The 16,228-nt window shown below is 38.8% G+C and overlaps 1 protein-coding gene across 2 annotated transcripts; it reads right to left on the reverse strand.

The window, feature by feature from the left end:
- Positions 1-23: 23 nt before the first annotated feature.
- LOC116720466 (protein GPR108) lies at positions 24-14,961 on the reverse strand. 2 transcript variants are annotated; one of them, XM_032563756.1, is made up of 18 exons: positions 14,446-14,961; positions 13,519-13,635; positions 12,272-12,322; positions 12,025-12,110; positions 11,872-11,942; positions 11,575-11,750; positions 11,429-11,491; positions 10,129-10,230; positions 9,906-10,039; positions 7,930-8,005; positions 7,742-7,815; positions 7,480-7,597; positions 5,551-5,681; positions 3,457-3,474; positions 3,298-3,349; positions 2,908-2,991; positions 2,246-2,367; positions 24-1,569 (listed from the first exon to the last, which is right to left on the reverse strand). In XM_032563756.1, the coding sequence occupies exons 1-18, from the start codon at positions 14,539-14,541 to the stop codon at positions 1,482-1,484; spliced, it is 1,659 nt and encodes a 552-aa protein (XP_032419647.1). In that variant the 5' UTR covers positions 14,542-14,961; the 3' UTR covers positions 24-1,481. The 2 variants fall into 2 exon arrangements, with proteins under 2 accessions (XP_032419647.1, XP_032419646.1); XM_032563755.1 differs by having other exon boundaries at positions 3,298-3,347; positions 3,431-3,474; positions 14,446-14,958.
- Positions 14,962-16,228: the final 1,267 nt, after the last annotated feature.

Here is a 16,228-nt window from a genome sequence, read left to right on the forward strand (position 1 = left end):
GTTCACCCACAGCAGCAACCAGAGAGCTTTCAAAAAACTCCAACTTTATTGTGGCAATTCTTACATCCATTAACCTTCTGTAACAATTAAAAAAAAAAAAAAATCTCTTTATCCAACTCCTGTAAATCTGTTCGGACTGTTTACCTGTGGACTCCCGGCAGGTGGAGACGGGCTGCCTGTGTGGCAACACTGCAGATCAAGGAGTGAACCAGGAGTGACTGTGGTTAAATCTCAGTCTCACTTTTCTTGTGATTGGGGTTCATTTCAAGGAATAAAAGAAAAGATTCAAAAATCTCACTGAAACTGATCCATCCTGAAACACTGTGCAGTTCATAAAGTGTAATCTGTCTCTTCTTTTATGAACAGTCATATTTACAAATCACCTGTTACTGAATGATCTTCTACCCTGTCCGGCTGCTGAAGTCAACTGGAATTAATCAAAAACTTCACATCAAGAGCAAAAAATGGTTAAAAACCAAAAGTAGGTAAAGTGGACTCAGCCGTGCCAAAAATAACCGAAAAATATGTATGTATATATATACATATATATATATACATATATCTGGCCACAGCTCTGGTCACTTTAGAGCCTGGTGCCTGATCTAAAAGTACTGTCACTTTAATTAAAGGTCCTCAAGTCAGTAAGGTGGAATAAGCAGGTTATCTTCAACCACTAAAGCACTAAATTACAGCAGCACTCCAAAATGACACACTGGGAGGAAACGCCTCGTCCTCCGACACACACAATGATACTGGAAAACATTTCAATACGCAAAAGACAGCAACATACTGAAACCAAACAAATTAAATTAAATAAAATAAAATAAAACATCCTGCTGTTGATTATTCCAACCTAAAAATCAATGAGCAAAATATGTACGGTGCAGTGTGATTGGTGAGAAACGAAGCTCTGTTTCCTCCATAACAACGATTTTTCTTTCTTTCTTTTCACCTGAGAATGGGCTATTGCATCCAAATCAGGAAAACCTAGATTTGTGTCACATTACGTTAGTTCCATGTTACAGTAAAAAAAAAAAGAAGAAGAAAAAAAAAGATGCGACCTGCAGGACGCAGGAGTACCGTTTTTACATAGCTGGCATAAACACACCCAAGTCTTTGTCTATAATAATAATGATAATAATAATAACAAGCTTTGGAGAAAAACAGAGAAGAAGAAAAAAGAATTTCAGAGCTGTGTTCCATTTTCCCACCCGTCCAGAAAAAAAAAAACCCTCCTGGAGCTCTTCAGGTTTTGGGTGAAGCACCCCCAAAAGAAAATGGACAACCTCCGTCATGTTAGCCATCTTTTTTGTTGTTGTTTTTTTATGTTTTGCATAGCCAGACAGTGGGCATGAAGCTTTGCAACCACTTGAAGAGTTTTGAACAGAGAGCCGTCAGCAGAAGTGGTGGTGGGGGGTCTTGGTCCATATGAGCCCCCACCCCGACCCCGGCTGGTCCCCCCCACCCACTCAGCCTCCTGCTCACAGAGTGGGCTCTTTCTGGCGCTCGCGTCCGTTAGACGTCTTCTTAACTTTAGAGATTCCCTCCAGAGCGCCCGACTCCGTCACTCTGCACACACAGACAAAAAATTAAAAAAATAGAGGAGAATGCTTCATGTTAGACTGGGATCATTTTAGATACAAAACAAATGAATAAAACTAGGATCCACTTTTTCCACTTGCACTACCGACATCTGAGGGTTAGTTTGAGCTCATACAGAAAAACAATGCTGCCCAAACTTCTATTGAACCGCTACACTTGTTTGTTTGAGACAATAAAAGACTTTCTTTAACAACTTTAGGAAAATGTGCATTTTTACATTTCAAGCCACAAAGTTGAGCATGATGATTAGTCATGATTAATCACAGCAATAAAGTGCAGATTTGAATTTTAATCGATTGACAGCACTACTTAAACCTTTCGTTTGTTTTTTTTAAACAGACATAAATGTACTGAACTATTCATTCTTTTGACAACTCTGCACCAGAACAGCACCATTAAATACACCAGTAGCTTCACAGGCTTGATCAAACATGTAGAAAATAAACTGCGACAAACTTTCTTTCAAATGGTTCAGAAAGAAATTAGAAATTCTAAACATAACGTAAAATAATTAATAAAACGTAACAGTCCTTATGGACCGGGCACATTGTCATTGATACCCGATATAGAATTCTTTTCCAATATCGGAGCCGATACAGATATTAATACGGGATCGGTGTAGCTCCACCTCTGACGCACTCACACTTCATCCATCTCCACGTCCTCTTCGTCCAGAGGCAGCTGCAGGTACGGGTTGTTGGACGCCGGTCGGAACTTGTAGCCAGTCAGCACAAAGAAGATCAGAGTGGACACTTCCACCAGAAACTGAGGACCAGAGGAATGTGTGTGTTTTACAGTGAGACCTCAGTCAACTCAAATCATCTCAGTAAAGATTTTTTCACTTTGTTTATTACTGTGTTTATTTTAGGGCTGCAACTGACGACTAATTTAGCAGTCAATTATTTTTGATGATTAATCAATTAATCGGATTGTTCATTTAACCACTTAAGCGATTTTTTACACAATGTTTGAAATGAGCTACAAGACTTATTTTTTTAGTCTGTATATCCAGTTAATTAATCAATTGTTAAATTTGTTGACAATTAATCCATATGATAATTAATCACAATTAATCCAATTAATCATTTTAGCCCTAGTCTGTTTTTTACTGAAGACAATCCCAAATTCAGTTTCTCTGAACAGCTGAATATTAACAGAAGACTATAAAACAATTAAGTACAGAAATGTCAGCCTACAGAGCAGCAGGCTGAAGAAAATACTCTATTGGTCCCAAACAGAAATTAAATGATAAAAATTTAAATAAATGATATGTTTGAGTCTGCTGTGGAGCTCCTGGAGTCTTACCTCGTAACACCACTGCCACTGGAAGGGCATTGTGATCTTCAGCAAAATGGCTATGATCCTCGTGAAGTAGATGTAGCAAACGATCTACAATAAACAAACAGATTCAATTAAGGGCAGAAATCAGACTGTTGAAACAGGATTAATGATTTGGCGCTTCCTTTAAAATCCTGGCAAATGTTACCGGGAGATGTTGTAATTTGATAAAAGTGTTCTGTTCAAAGATGAACAGGTTTTGTTGTTGTTGTTTTTTAACTAAAACTGAAAAATATCACCTTCATCCAAAATAACTATTTTTGTTAGGGTAATCTAGTTTTACAGCTGCCAGGAAAAAAAGACATTTTTGTAGGACAAACTGAGCTCTGGTCAGCACTGCTGAGGCGTCTCTCTCACCATGACGTAGTAATGCCTGAACAGCTTGAGCTTCTCCAGGTTCATGGCAGCTGGAAGAAACAAAACCCAAGTTTAGAGCAAAAAAGACAAACATGGTGATGCGTTCACTTCACTTAGGGAAAAATCAGCCCACCTTTCCCATCTGTGCTGGAAGCCTCCTGTAAGTGACGGATGGACCTGTCGACAGAAAGATGAGAAAACACGTCAATCTAAAGATACTTAAATGTTTTATCAGGTCAAAATAACACTTTGCTACATCGGTGAAAATTGAAGTCACAGCCGACCAGTCACACATTCATACACCGATGTGAAATTAGAGGTTAACCTCCGACCCCCAGAAGGAAGCTGGAATCGAACCCACAACTTTCAGGTTCCGAGACAATTACTCTCTGTGCAGAACTCTGCTAGCTTACTTACAAATAAGCTGAATTTATTTATCAAAAAGTCTTAATTAACTACACAAAGTCAGATCAATGTCACATTAAACTTGGATGTAGACAAATATAGTCTATCATTTCCATTTTCTTCAAAAGTTTTAGATATTTTTCTAAATCAAAATTACATTTTTTCTTAGCTTCTCCATTTTAATTCCATGTTTTCCCAAAGTAAAATCAATATTTCACCAAAAAAGTTTCTATAATCATATGGTTGGTAAAAACCAAAATTTCTGTACTGTTAAAGACTGTATTAATAGGGTATATTTTAATGACTTATCAGTTCTGTAAAGCTTCTACAAATCTATCAGTTTGTTAATAATTATAGGCATATTGGGAATTTAAAAAGGTAGAACACATTACTGTCAAAGTGAGAAACAGTTTTTCCACATTATTACCCCTTATGAGTTGTCCTTCAGTCAGAAAACTCAAAAATTCGATCATTTTCTGATCACTGACAGCATCTACCTAAGTGCTAACAGGATGCTAACAGTAGCAATTTCTACTAATGGTAACAGACTCAAAGTTAGCTATTTTCAGTGTTCAGAATTGAATTGAGAGAAAGCACAAGATAAAAAAGCAGTTTAAAAGGAGACTATGTTTTCACAAAGGTAAGTTGGTTGGTTATTCAGGCTTCTATGACGCCAAACGACACTCCAGTTGGTTAGCAATGATAACGGCTAACAAAATATGCTAAAGACTGCATCAGTTTAGTTTTTGTGTGAAATTAGTGAAACAATTTTATGGCCACTTCTCTTTTTGACAACTGACCTCTGACCTCATCTCTGGTTACTGAATTCAAAGTCCAAACAAATACAAGATGTAAAAGATGCTTGTAAAACAAGATGGTAGGCAGTGGGCCCGAGAAGTTCAATGGTGAATTTTTTTTTTAAAATCCAGATTTTCCAAAAATATTCATAAACTTAAATTTAATTAATAGTTAAATTCAACTTATTGCCCAGCTAGTGTTGTAGTACTCAAGACCAGTCTTGGTCTCGGACCCTAAAAGTTTTGGTTTTGACCTGATCTCGGGTTAGGTGGTCTTGACTACAACACTGGGCCCGGTTCAAGTTCAAACTATACATTTTAGAAAACTATTTTTTGACTCTATGTTTTTGATTGAGCGTGCAGTGAATTCACAACTTCATTTTAGTGCAAAACAAATACTGAAAACACAAGTTGCTGGTTGTTCTGCATATTCCTCATTTTACCAATAAAATCCTCTTTGTTAATTAGAGATGCACCGATCCAACGTTAATATCGGTATTGGTACCGATATTGAAAAATAAAAAAAATCTAGATCGGGTATCAGCGATGTTCACAATCCATAAGGCCAGATGTATTCAGGCTAATTTTATGACTTATGGTCTGAGCGACGTTATGCTTTATTATTTTACATTATATTTAGAATTTCTAACTGCACTTTCTGAACAATTTGAAAGAAAGTTTGTTGGAGTTGGATTTTTGCATGTTTCACTAAGATAGTCAACCTACTGTTTTAGTCAGTGTCAGTTTATTATTTACTTCACATTGGCTGCTATACTCCTAATTGCACTGACTGAACAAATTAAAGTTTTACATTAGCTTGTGAAGCTATTGGTATATTTAAGTGAGCTGTACTGCTGCACAGTTATGAAATACATTTGTAATTCAGCACATTTATGTCTGTGTTAAAAACAAAACCCAGAAATGTTTTAAGTGTTTTAAGCACTAAATCTGAAATGGTAGTGAAAAATGTGCACCGGTGCATCCCTTGTGTTAAAGAACAAAACTAGATATACAGTTAACACGGCCTCTTCAGGCTACACATCACACTGACCAGACGACGGGGAACAGGATGGCTCCGCAGCAGATGAGGTCCACCAGGAAGAGGATCTCCTTCCACAGATAGTACTCACTGGAGCCTTCCTCTGTCGACTCGATGATGATATAGGCAACATTCGCCAGCACCTGGTAGGAAGACACACACACAAACACACACACAGATATATTAGAAATGCACAAACTACAAACTAAATGGAGGTTCCCAAACACACACACGTTTGCGTGGCTATCTTTTTTTTCTTTCTTTTTTTTTATCGCCCCGCAAGGGGTCTTTTTGTGGGCTCTAGTGTCCCTTTTTCAAAGTAGGCTGACAGGAAAGGGGGAAGGAGAGGGGGGAAGACATGCGGTAAACGTCGTCAGGTCTGGCCGCGTCGACAGCCGCGTCGAGGCTACGTTTGCCTGAATGTAGGTCGCGCTAACCCCTCCGCCACCACGGCACGCCCTGTGTGGCTATCTTTGAGGGGACTTTCCATTGACTTCCATTCATTTCTACAGTCGAAACCTCACCCTTATCGCTTACAGCCTAAACCATTATATATCTAACTTTAACCAAAATTCAATTCGCACCTTAGTCCTAAACCTGATCCCTGACCCAAAAACAGCATTTCCCCTTGTGGGAACCAGGCTTTGGTCCCCACAACGTTGTATGTGTCAGGAACATGGTTCCCACAAAGTATTACAAACAAACAAACACACACACACGTTTGCGCAGCTATCTTTGCGGGGACTTTCCATTGACTTCCATTCATTTCTACAGCCTAAACCTTACCCTTACCCTATCCCTAACCAAAACTCAATTCACACATTAGTCCTAAACCTGACCCCTGACCCAAAAACAGCATTTCCCCTTGTGGGAACCAGGCTTTGGTCCCCACAATGTCGTATGTGTCAGGAACATGGTTCCCACAAAGTATTACAAACAAACAAACAAACACACACACAAACACGTTTGCGCAGCTATCTATACGGGGACTTTCCATTGATTTCCATTCATTTCTACAGTCGAAACCTTATCTTTATCGCTTACAGCCTAAACCGTTATATATCTAACTTTAACCAAAATTCAATTCGCACCTTAGTCCTAAACCTGACCCCTGACCCAAAAACAGCATTTCCCCTTGTGGGAACCAGGCTTTGGTCCCCACAATGTCGTATGTGTCAGGAACATGGTTCCCACAAAGTATTACAAACAAACAAACAAACACACACACAAACACGTTTGCGCAGCTATCTATACGGGGACTTTCCATTGATTTCCATTCATTTCTACAGTCGAAACCTTATCTTTATCGCTTACAGCCTAAACCGTTATATATCTAACTTTAACCAAAATTCAATTCGCACCTTAGTCCTAAACCTGACCCCTGACCCAAAAACAGCATTTCCCCTTGTGGGAACCAGGCTTTGGTCCCCACAACGTTGTATGTGTCAGGAACATGGTTCCCACAAAGTATTACAAACAAACACACACACACACACGTTTGCGCAGCTATCTTTGCGGGGACTTTCCATTGACTTCCATTCATTTCACACCTTAGCCCTAAATCTGACCCCTTACCCACAGCATTTCCCCTTGTGGGATTCAGGCTTTGGTCCCCACAACATCGTATGTGTCAGGAACATGGTTCCCACAAAGTATTACAAACAAACACACACACACACACGTTTGCGCAGCTATCTTTGCGGGGACTTTCCTTTGACTTCCATTCATTTCTACAGCCTAAACCTTACCCTTATCCTAATCCTAACCAAAACTCAATTCATACCTTAGTCCTAAATCTGACCCCTGACCCAAAAACAGCGTTTCCCTTTGTGGGGATCAGGCTTCGGTCCCCACAAAGAGCAATGTGTCCCCACAACGTAGTTTATGTCAGGAAAATGGTCCCCACAAGGTATTAGAAACAAACGCACACACACGCAGTACCTGCAGAGGGATGACTATCATGAAGATCTTCTTCTCTTTGTCAGAGAGGATGTATTTAACGAAAGCCCAGCCCGTCCCAATTAGTGCCAGCGTGATGAACAGGAGCGCCCCCTTCAGCCTAACAGATACAGGAGTATTAATACAGAATGTTAAAAACAAATAGGATTAAAACTAGAGACAAATGAGAGAGAATATGTATGTCAGCTAAAATTTTCACACCAGTGCATACCTAATAAAAAAAAATCCAGCAGGAATAACTTACAGGTGTGTGATATAATACATGACGGCCCAGCCTTCGATAGGATGACCCTCGATGTTGATAAAGTGGTAGTTGATCTGTGAAAAACAGTAGCCATGGACACATAAACTACTTTGTCTGTTGTGATAAAACAGAAAATACCTCAAGCTGTTGTTGAGAACATGAAGAGAATTACTAGCACTGTGACCTACACTGTGGAAAACTAAAGATGTGGACTTGGTGAATGCCAGTGCAGCCATCAGCCAGTGGATCTTAAACACGCTGTATCTGTAAAGAAGCAGATGAGGAAAAAAACTTCATATTTAAAGTTATAGAAAGGCAGTTTGTGCTTTTCTCTGACCTTATGGAATAAAAATGTTACCATAGTTGATGATTTTTTGTGTTTCTGTTTTATCTGCAGTGTTTTTTTTGGTTTCTGAACATCGTATCCAGAAGTGTTGCTGGCATCAATTACTTTTACACAAGTGGATAAAATGCTGCTGCCTTCACTATTAAAGATAATGTAGTCCAAGGTCTGTAGTGTGAACTTGGCTTATGTCTCAACAGGATGTGGGGTGCAATAAATAAAGTAAGATGGCTGCGGAGATGAGTCACTCCTTAATCCTTAACGGCCTTTTACAATTCAAGACTGTGTGCTTGTTTGGTTTGGGTGTGGGAATCTCCTGTGCCCTGCAGGTGCAAACCCTCCGAACGGTAAACAACCTGAGAATTTTGGGTTTATGCTAGTTAACCATCTAGCTAACTTTGTGGTCTGTGTGGTTAGCATGATGCTAAAGTCTTAAACTCAATAAAGAGACCAAGAACAGTACCCCCTTTTTGCTTTGGATAAAAGACAAAAAACACAGAATGACATTAAGAAAGATAAAAAGAACCTAAATCAGTAACAATGTGAATGTTTGCATTGTCCTAATCAGAGCAAACAACAAAAATAAGGAGAATCAGTACCCAGTTAGATAAAAAAGAAGGATTAGCACATGTAGCGAAACAGGAAATACAAACCAGACAGATGAGATACGATCAAGCTTGTACTTTTTTTGTTTTCCATTTTTTTCTAGTGGCTCGTATTTTTTCGACAGTAGGCAGACAGGAAGGAGGGTGAGGAGAGAAGACATGCGGCAAAGGTCGTCGGGACCGGGAGTCGAACCAGCGACGTCCACGTCGAGGACTAAGGCCTTCAAACGTGGGGCGTGCTAACCCCCTGCGCCACCACAGCACGCCCCCAAACTTGTACTTTTGATTCAGTTTTTGGAAAGCAGGTTTTCCCAGCGCTATAATAATCAGGGATCCGAACAAACAAATCTAGTCATCAGCAGTTCTGCTTAATGATGTTAGCTTGTGTCGTCCGATAAGTTAATGCTGCTGTAAACAAGGAGCTATGGGAGCTTTACTGAACTTTTTTAATTTATATTAAATATGCATCTTTAGGATGTTTGCCGACTTTGTACAATCATCCAGTCTTTTCTAACACTGTGGAGAACAGCTGGGACGTTTGTGTGTAAAAATCCTTCAACCTTTCCTTTTCGAACTCTTCACAAGCTAAATATATACTGGTGGGTCGTCGAAGCTCTTCTCCAGACCAATCCACCATGTCGGTGAACTTCCAGCATCAGCAGCTGGCCATGTTAGCAGTAAGTTAATGTTAGCCTGAAACTTACATCAAGTCATCAAACATAACGAAGATGTCTGAGTGCAACTCAAAATGTGGTCTGATAGAAACGTCCCGAGGAAAAAGACAATAGGTAGAATATACAAAATTAAATATTCCTGTCAAGACAAAATTTAAGACATTTTAAGGAGAACTGACTTTTTTTTTTTATGAATGCAAGACATTTTAGATACATAAATGTAAGACTTTTAGAGGATGCTCAAAAAAGTGCTGCTCATGCTGCCTCCACTTTACTAAACTCAACATTTTGACACCATTTCCACCAACTGGAACGACAGCAACATATCTTCAACCCCTGCATCGCTGCCCCTCAGTCATCACACGAGCCCCATCGAGGGGCAAGAATACACCTTAGGCTTTACTTAAAAGGGTCACATGAAAAGCAGCTGATGAATTCACAGACAATCGAAGTTCTATTACATTTTTTGTGTCCACCTCGATATGACAAAACCTCTGGGATATAAAAGAAATCACAATTTGAGTGTAGTTCATGCCATGTACCTGTGCTTCATGAGCGTGTAGACCCACACCATAGCAGCAGCGAAGAAGACTCCGGCCATACATATGTAAAGACGAGACAAGGGGATTTCGGCTGCAGACAGGAAGCTCCCTGGGTTCTTCTCTACCACGTCCAACTGCAGGGAGGTGGAGGGAGAAAATTTTAAATGAACACCTATCAGACACCTGAGGGCTGGCAGAGCATCGCCAACGCTCGTTGACTCACCGTCAAGGCATAAGGCAGCTTGACTCCGGCCACCTTGTTCCGACAGTAGTGGAACTTCAGGCTGTACAGACCCTGATCCTTTGAGCCAATGACCAGGCGGAACTGTAGAGGAGGAGAGACATTAAACCAGACGGCACAACAATCGATACGCATCACTGGATTGGACGGCGCCTATCAGCAGCTGCAGCAATTGACGCGCTCCTATGCATCGAGTCACATCCACAAAACCATACTGTTCCAATGCAGGATGAGCAGGAAGCGGTCACAAAAATGGCGCCCTTAATTCTAACCTGATTTCTATAAAATGACTTATCAAAGATGAGAAAATTGCAGATCTTCAGATTCGTAAACTATGTATTCTTCCTGGATTTGAATCTATAAATATTTTGCTTTCTGAGAGAAGACTAAGTGGATCTGTTTTTTATATTGGTAAATAATTTAATTTTACATAATTGCGGCTGTAGAAGGCATAGTATGTTCAAGTTTAACTAACTATTACTTCTATAGTCTATGAAAACTTTCATCCTAAATGACGATCGTCATGTATATCGCCATGTTCTACGGACAAATGAGGCAATCACACACAGACCCATTGCCATAGCAACAATAAGACAAAAGCTCTGCAAGCTGACAGAGCAGAGATTACATTCATGGGCATCAGGAACCAAAGAACACAAAAACATTTCCCCCCATAAAAAGTACGTAAAAACTATGAAGCACAACATTCAGTTTGTTACAGTATCATGTATCTGGCTTGATGTTTATTTTGCAATTATTAATAATTGGTTGTCTGAACTCAATGGTGGTTGATTAACTAATTTGAACTCCACCAATGACCTATCAGAGAGTGGGTGTTTCGGTTGCCTTATTTTAGAGTTACAGGGTATATAATGACTTGCAAAATCCATTTTTTTAGCCCTTGAATAAATTTTTTGTGTACTTTGAGTTTGTAGGAGTGCAAAACAAAAGTTTCATTTATTCACTCCCGATGCTCCATAGATATCTTTACATTCTTTTGGGTTGTATTTTTCAGTCGGTTCATTCTTCTCTATTGGATGTAACATTTTCTTGTCTATGATGTCATTACATTTAACGGCAATTAAAAGTGAAACTTTTTTAGATTTTTTTTGCATGATCGTGTCATTTTCCCGACCAGCGATATTCCTGACTCAGTCCGTACATGCACCATTGTCATGTGGCGTTACATCACGTAGATGTCCAATCCTGTAAAATACATCAACGAGCAAAGCCAACCAAATGCTGCCAAAAGTTGTCTAAATGAAGAGAAAAGGGCACTTACGCTGAAGTTGTATAAGCCATTCCTTTTGTCCAGGGCTAAAATCGGGTTGACTGAATTGTTCAGCTGCAAGAAATTCCAGTTAAGACGCTGATTTAAAGAACAAACTGCACAAAAATGTAGCCACAAGAAAAACTAAAAAATCTCACCAGGAATGTAGTTTCCTCCGGTTTCTTAGCATCCTCAACAGGGTTTGACTTTTCATTTGCTGGTGGTACATTTTCCTGACCTCCTGGGATGTCTTTATCATCATCTTGATTTGTGTCTGACTTTCCTGGTTTCCCATTTGAATCGTCAGCAGCCCTCTTTGTAACCTTCTGTTTTTCTAAACAACAGAAATGGAGGCATAGAAACACATCAAGATTAACTTTAGTCACTTTAGAACAATGGCGTCATTCACTCTGCAGCAGTTAATTTGAGGAGGCGTTAGAATCAGCAACACAAACCTTTAGGTTCATCCGACTTGGCTTTGGCAATCAGGAAGTTATCCTGAACGCCCATGGAGCTCACGTTGACCCTAGAAGGACAGAAGTCAAACTCTTAACCTTCGCACAAAGCTGTGATACATTAGGAACTTATGAACCTAAAACAACACACACAACAGATGCTTGCTGTCAATGAGAAAAAGAATGAGAGGTTCGTCGTTGGTGGTCTTCGTGGGCGGGCACGCCTCGGTCTCCTCCGCCTACGGAGAACACAACAAGACTCTTACCATCTCCGGTAAAAAAAATTTAAAATGAATAACGTTGAACAGATAATATATTATCGAGGATATGTTTTACTAAACAGAATACTGATTGAGAGCTGTAGAAAACCAGATGTTTAATTATGAAGGCAGGTACTCACTGTGTACGACAACACCCCATTAACTCGAGACCTGGACAGGCTGAAGCCAACCTAAAGCAGACAACAATGTGGACATGAATCAGCTTTTGATATGACTGGCATTTATTTCCATCAATAGTCAGAGAAAACCTATGATTAGTTGTGGTTAGGCCCGTCATGATACATTTTTCTGGATGATAAATTGTCCCAGACAATTATAATTTATCATATGATTCACTGATTAATTGCTTATTGTGACAGCACAGGTGGGCATTTCTTGTATTGTTTATCATGAAAAATTTGTTAGGAGAATTCCGATTTATTTTTGTCTCAACTTTCAATTAATGTAAAATATTATTATTATTGGAAATCTTTTTTTTTTTTTTTTTTTCCATTTTTTTCTCCGAAGAGTTTTTGTGGCACTAGTGGCTCGTATTTTTTCGACAGTAGGCAGACAGGAAAGAGGGTGAGAAGAGGGGGGAAGACATGCGGCAAAGGTCGTCGGGACCGGGAGTCGAACCCGCGACGTCCGCGTCGAAGACTAAGGCCTCCAAACGTGGGACGTGCTAACCCCCTGCGCCACCACAGCACGCCCCAGAAATCTTATTTTTACTATGTTCTCTGCTGTTTGTTCCACGAGAGCATCTACAAATATCAGTAAATTAAAAAATACAATAAAAAGCAATTACTGTGTGCAGCTTAGTGATAGAAATCACTTCTTTATGTAAGATGTCATGAAGAAGCCCATTTCAGATGAGCATGGTTTTCTCAATCAAAAAGTTTCGACTTCTGAAAGTCGTTTTCTTTAGTAAAATTTATGATTTTTCCAATTCAGAAACTTCAACGTTTTTTTTCTAGCAAATTTCTGAGATTAATCTCAAAATATCTGAAATTTTTGGCAGAAAAGTGCTCCCTTTGTATCTACTATGGCCTACAGCAAAAAGTATCTTAAATAAATTGCAAAAAAGTAGTTTGGGTCACAGAACAAACAGAGGTTTCCTCTTTTCAGCACTGTGTAATCAAGCATTTCAAAACTGAGCAGTGAGTAAATTACACCAGTCTTACAAATGAAGAGAAAATGTATTCAATAAAGAAAAGACAAACTGTATCAATTACCTCATTATTATCATTTCTCAACCAGGACCTAAAAGAACATACTAGAGTTCTCACTGCAAAACTAATATGAGCAGAAAAAAATTATTACTGCTTCCTTCAACTTTTCTTTTTCTTTATATTTACCTGAAAGAAAATGAAAAAAAATGACTTACTGGGAAGAGGTTGTAGTTCACAGTGTCATTGATCCACAGGGAGGACAGACTCACATTCAGAAATCCATTTGCAAAGAAACCAAAATTGTTGAGGTCAATGGCAAACCGTGTCTCGTTCTGAAAAAAAAAAACAAGTTTAAGATTTGTGATCACAAATACTTTAATCATACATAAGATAATTGGCTCTCAGAATGAACGAAAAACAAATGTGAAGGTTTCGGTTGAAGCAAATTTAGTCCATTAGCTAAAATCAACATCTCTCATGTTGATTTCAGCTCATTTGTGAAATACTTTATGGAAATACCTAAATATGATATATTTAAGAAATGTCTGGGAGGTTTTTTTGTCCCAACGTTTTGTGGAAATTTAGAGGCTGTCTCAATTTATAACGTAAACACATGATATCAGTATCATTTAAAGCTTACTCTAAATGATTTTTCAGCTAAAATTGTTTGTTTTGACGCAGAACAATTTGCACGGCGCTAACATGCCCACTGTCACATTTGACCCGATATAAATGTTGTCCACATGCCAAACAGGCGCCGCTTTTTCTTGTTTAATCGGTTACTTTTTCCACAAACATAAACATTTTAAAGATCACAAATTGCAATTTAATACATTCATAATCACAGTGACTCAGTTTTGGTTTGACCTTTAGAAATTTTGAGCCTATAAACAAAGTTCAGGTTTTCTAGAAACCATGAAATGGCCACAGCCGAAGCTAGCTACTGCATAATCTCCTTCACAAACACATACATATTTGACATAAATACAGCAGTGTGACACTGTGTTAACATGTTTTATGCCATTGAATGTAATCAACACGCTGTGGGTTTATTGAAGCAACGTCAATGTTCGTGGCGTTAGCATTAGCTACCCGGGCTAACGCTGACGTTACTCTAAACCAAAACAGTGTTACGCACTTACCTCTAGCCTGAGCTTGTGTATCCTCGCGTTACACCCCGACAGCAGCACTAAGAGTAAAATTACTGCAACGGACAACTGTATGTGCGGCACAGCCATCACAACACCTGCTAACGTTGACTGTTAGCTGTCGACAATTCTGCCAGATAGCTAAACAACAAGCTTGCTAGCAGTCCTTCCGGTCTCGAGTCGTTACAATGAAATTTATCTTCAAAAACGACGCTCAGCCGCACAAATGACCTACTTCGTTGTTAAATAACAACACCGTCTTTTATGTTTTCCAATGTATAAGTTCTTTCATTGCGTGAACTACCAGCCAGCTTGTCGTAGACGTTGGGAAGCTGCCACTTCCTGGTTTGCGATATCACGGAGGGTTCGGACGGAGCCGTCACAAACTGAAGAACAACAAATGATTTGTTCTACAGCTGGAATAAATATATCCCGCAGGCCAGTGAGGGGAAAACATGATTTATGGCGGCCCTTCAGTCAAAAATGTTATTAACAGTGTCAAAAGTTTCTATTGACACGATTTGTCTATACCTTGTATTCTTGTGCTACATTACGTCACGTGGTTTAACTAGGACGTGGACGTGAACGGAACCACCCCGTCGTACATAAGCTTATATATGTATGAATGGTATCAGATCTGTGAGACTAGTAAAAAAATAATTAAATATTAATTATTAAGTTTCCGGGCAGAAGGTTTGTTTGACTGTAACAAACAGCAGGAGCCACACAACATGAATAAAACCTGAAACAATTTATTATAACTGAAACTGCTGCTGAACAGCCCCCAACACTTCCTATCATATTCCAAAATATCAGGAATATTTTATGCGATTCCCACTGCTGAAAGCTTTTTCCGTTTGCATTCACTTAGTATTACCAAATTGTCTTCACAGTAGTTTTTTTAATCCACCCATGATATTCCTCAGTATTATGCTGTTCCTGTTACCGCCCCCTTGTGGTAGCAACAAAACATTACAACTAGACTATTAAGAATAAAATGAACCTTTTAAGAAATTTGAATCTTTCCAACTTGGAGCAGTGACTGTATTTCTGCCGCAAAGCGCTTTAATCCTCTGATTTGTCTTCACTGAATTATGCTGCGCTATGAACAGACTGTTTAAAACCCACTTTTTTGATTTTTTTTGGCAAATATTTAAATGGGTACTTTGTTCATTAAATCAGCTGCAGTTTAAGCTGCAGACATGAGAGTTCAGAGGGCAAAACATTGTGATTGTCTGTAGGTTCCATCAGTGGCTCAAAAACTAAATTCATTAATGGTTTGGACTAAAACTGGAGCTGTGATGAGGAATATTTTGGGTAAAAGGACAATCTATACATGGATTCAAGCAAAAATCTATTTTTTTTAAATGACTTATTCTTGAGGTATATAAAGAATAATGAATAAGGTAGATTTTTTTTCAGGAATTATCCATAACTGGATAAAAATCTTTACTTTGCACTGTGAAATTTCTGAACCATCTGCACATTTATAAACAATTTGAAGATGTAGATACAGGATTATTTCCATGTCTGTAGAAACAATTGATTGTTTTTGTTACCAACTGGTGCCAAAATATACTGACCAACATGTGCAATATTTTGTTTTACTCATGTATGTACATACATGTTTTTACAGCTGAACAAGCATCTTATAATAAAATTCTGGTCATTTACATCCGTCGTCATTCTTGCTTCAAAAGTCAAGGTTTTCTAGAAAATTTCATATTTTTTTAATCAAATCTCTGACTTTTCAAATAATAGTAATTTCCAAGTTTTT

Source organism: Xiphophorus hellerii, chromosome 5 (assembly GCF_003331165.1).
Source record: "Xiphophorus hellerii strain 12219 chromosome 5, Xiphophorus_hellerii-4.1, whole genome shotgun sequence".
Lineage (NCBI taxonomy): Eukaryota > Metazoa > Chordata > Actinopteri > Cyprinodontiformes > Poeciliidae > Xiphophorus > Xiphophorus hellerii.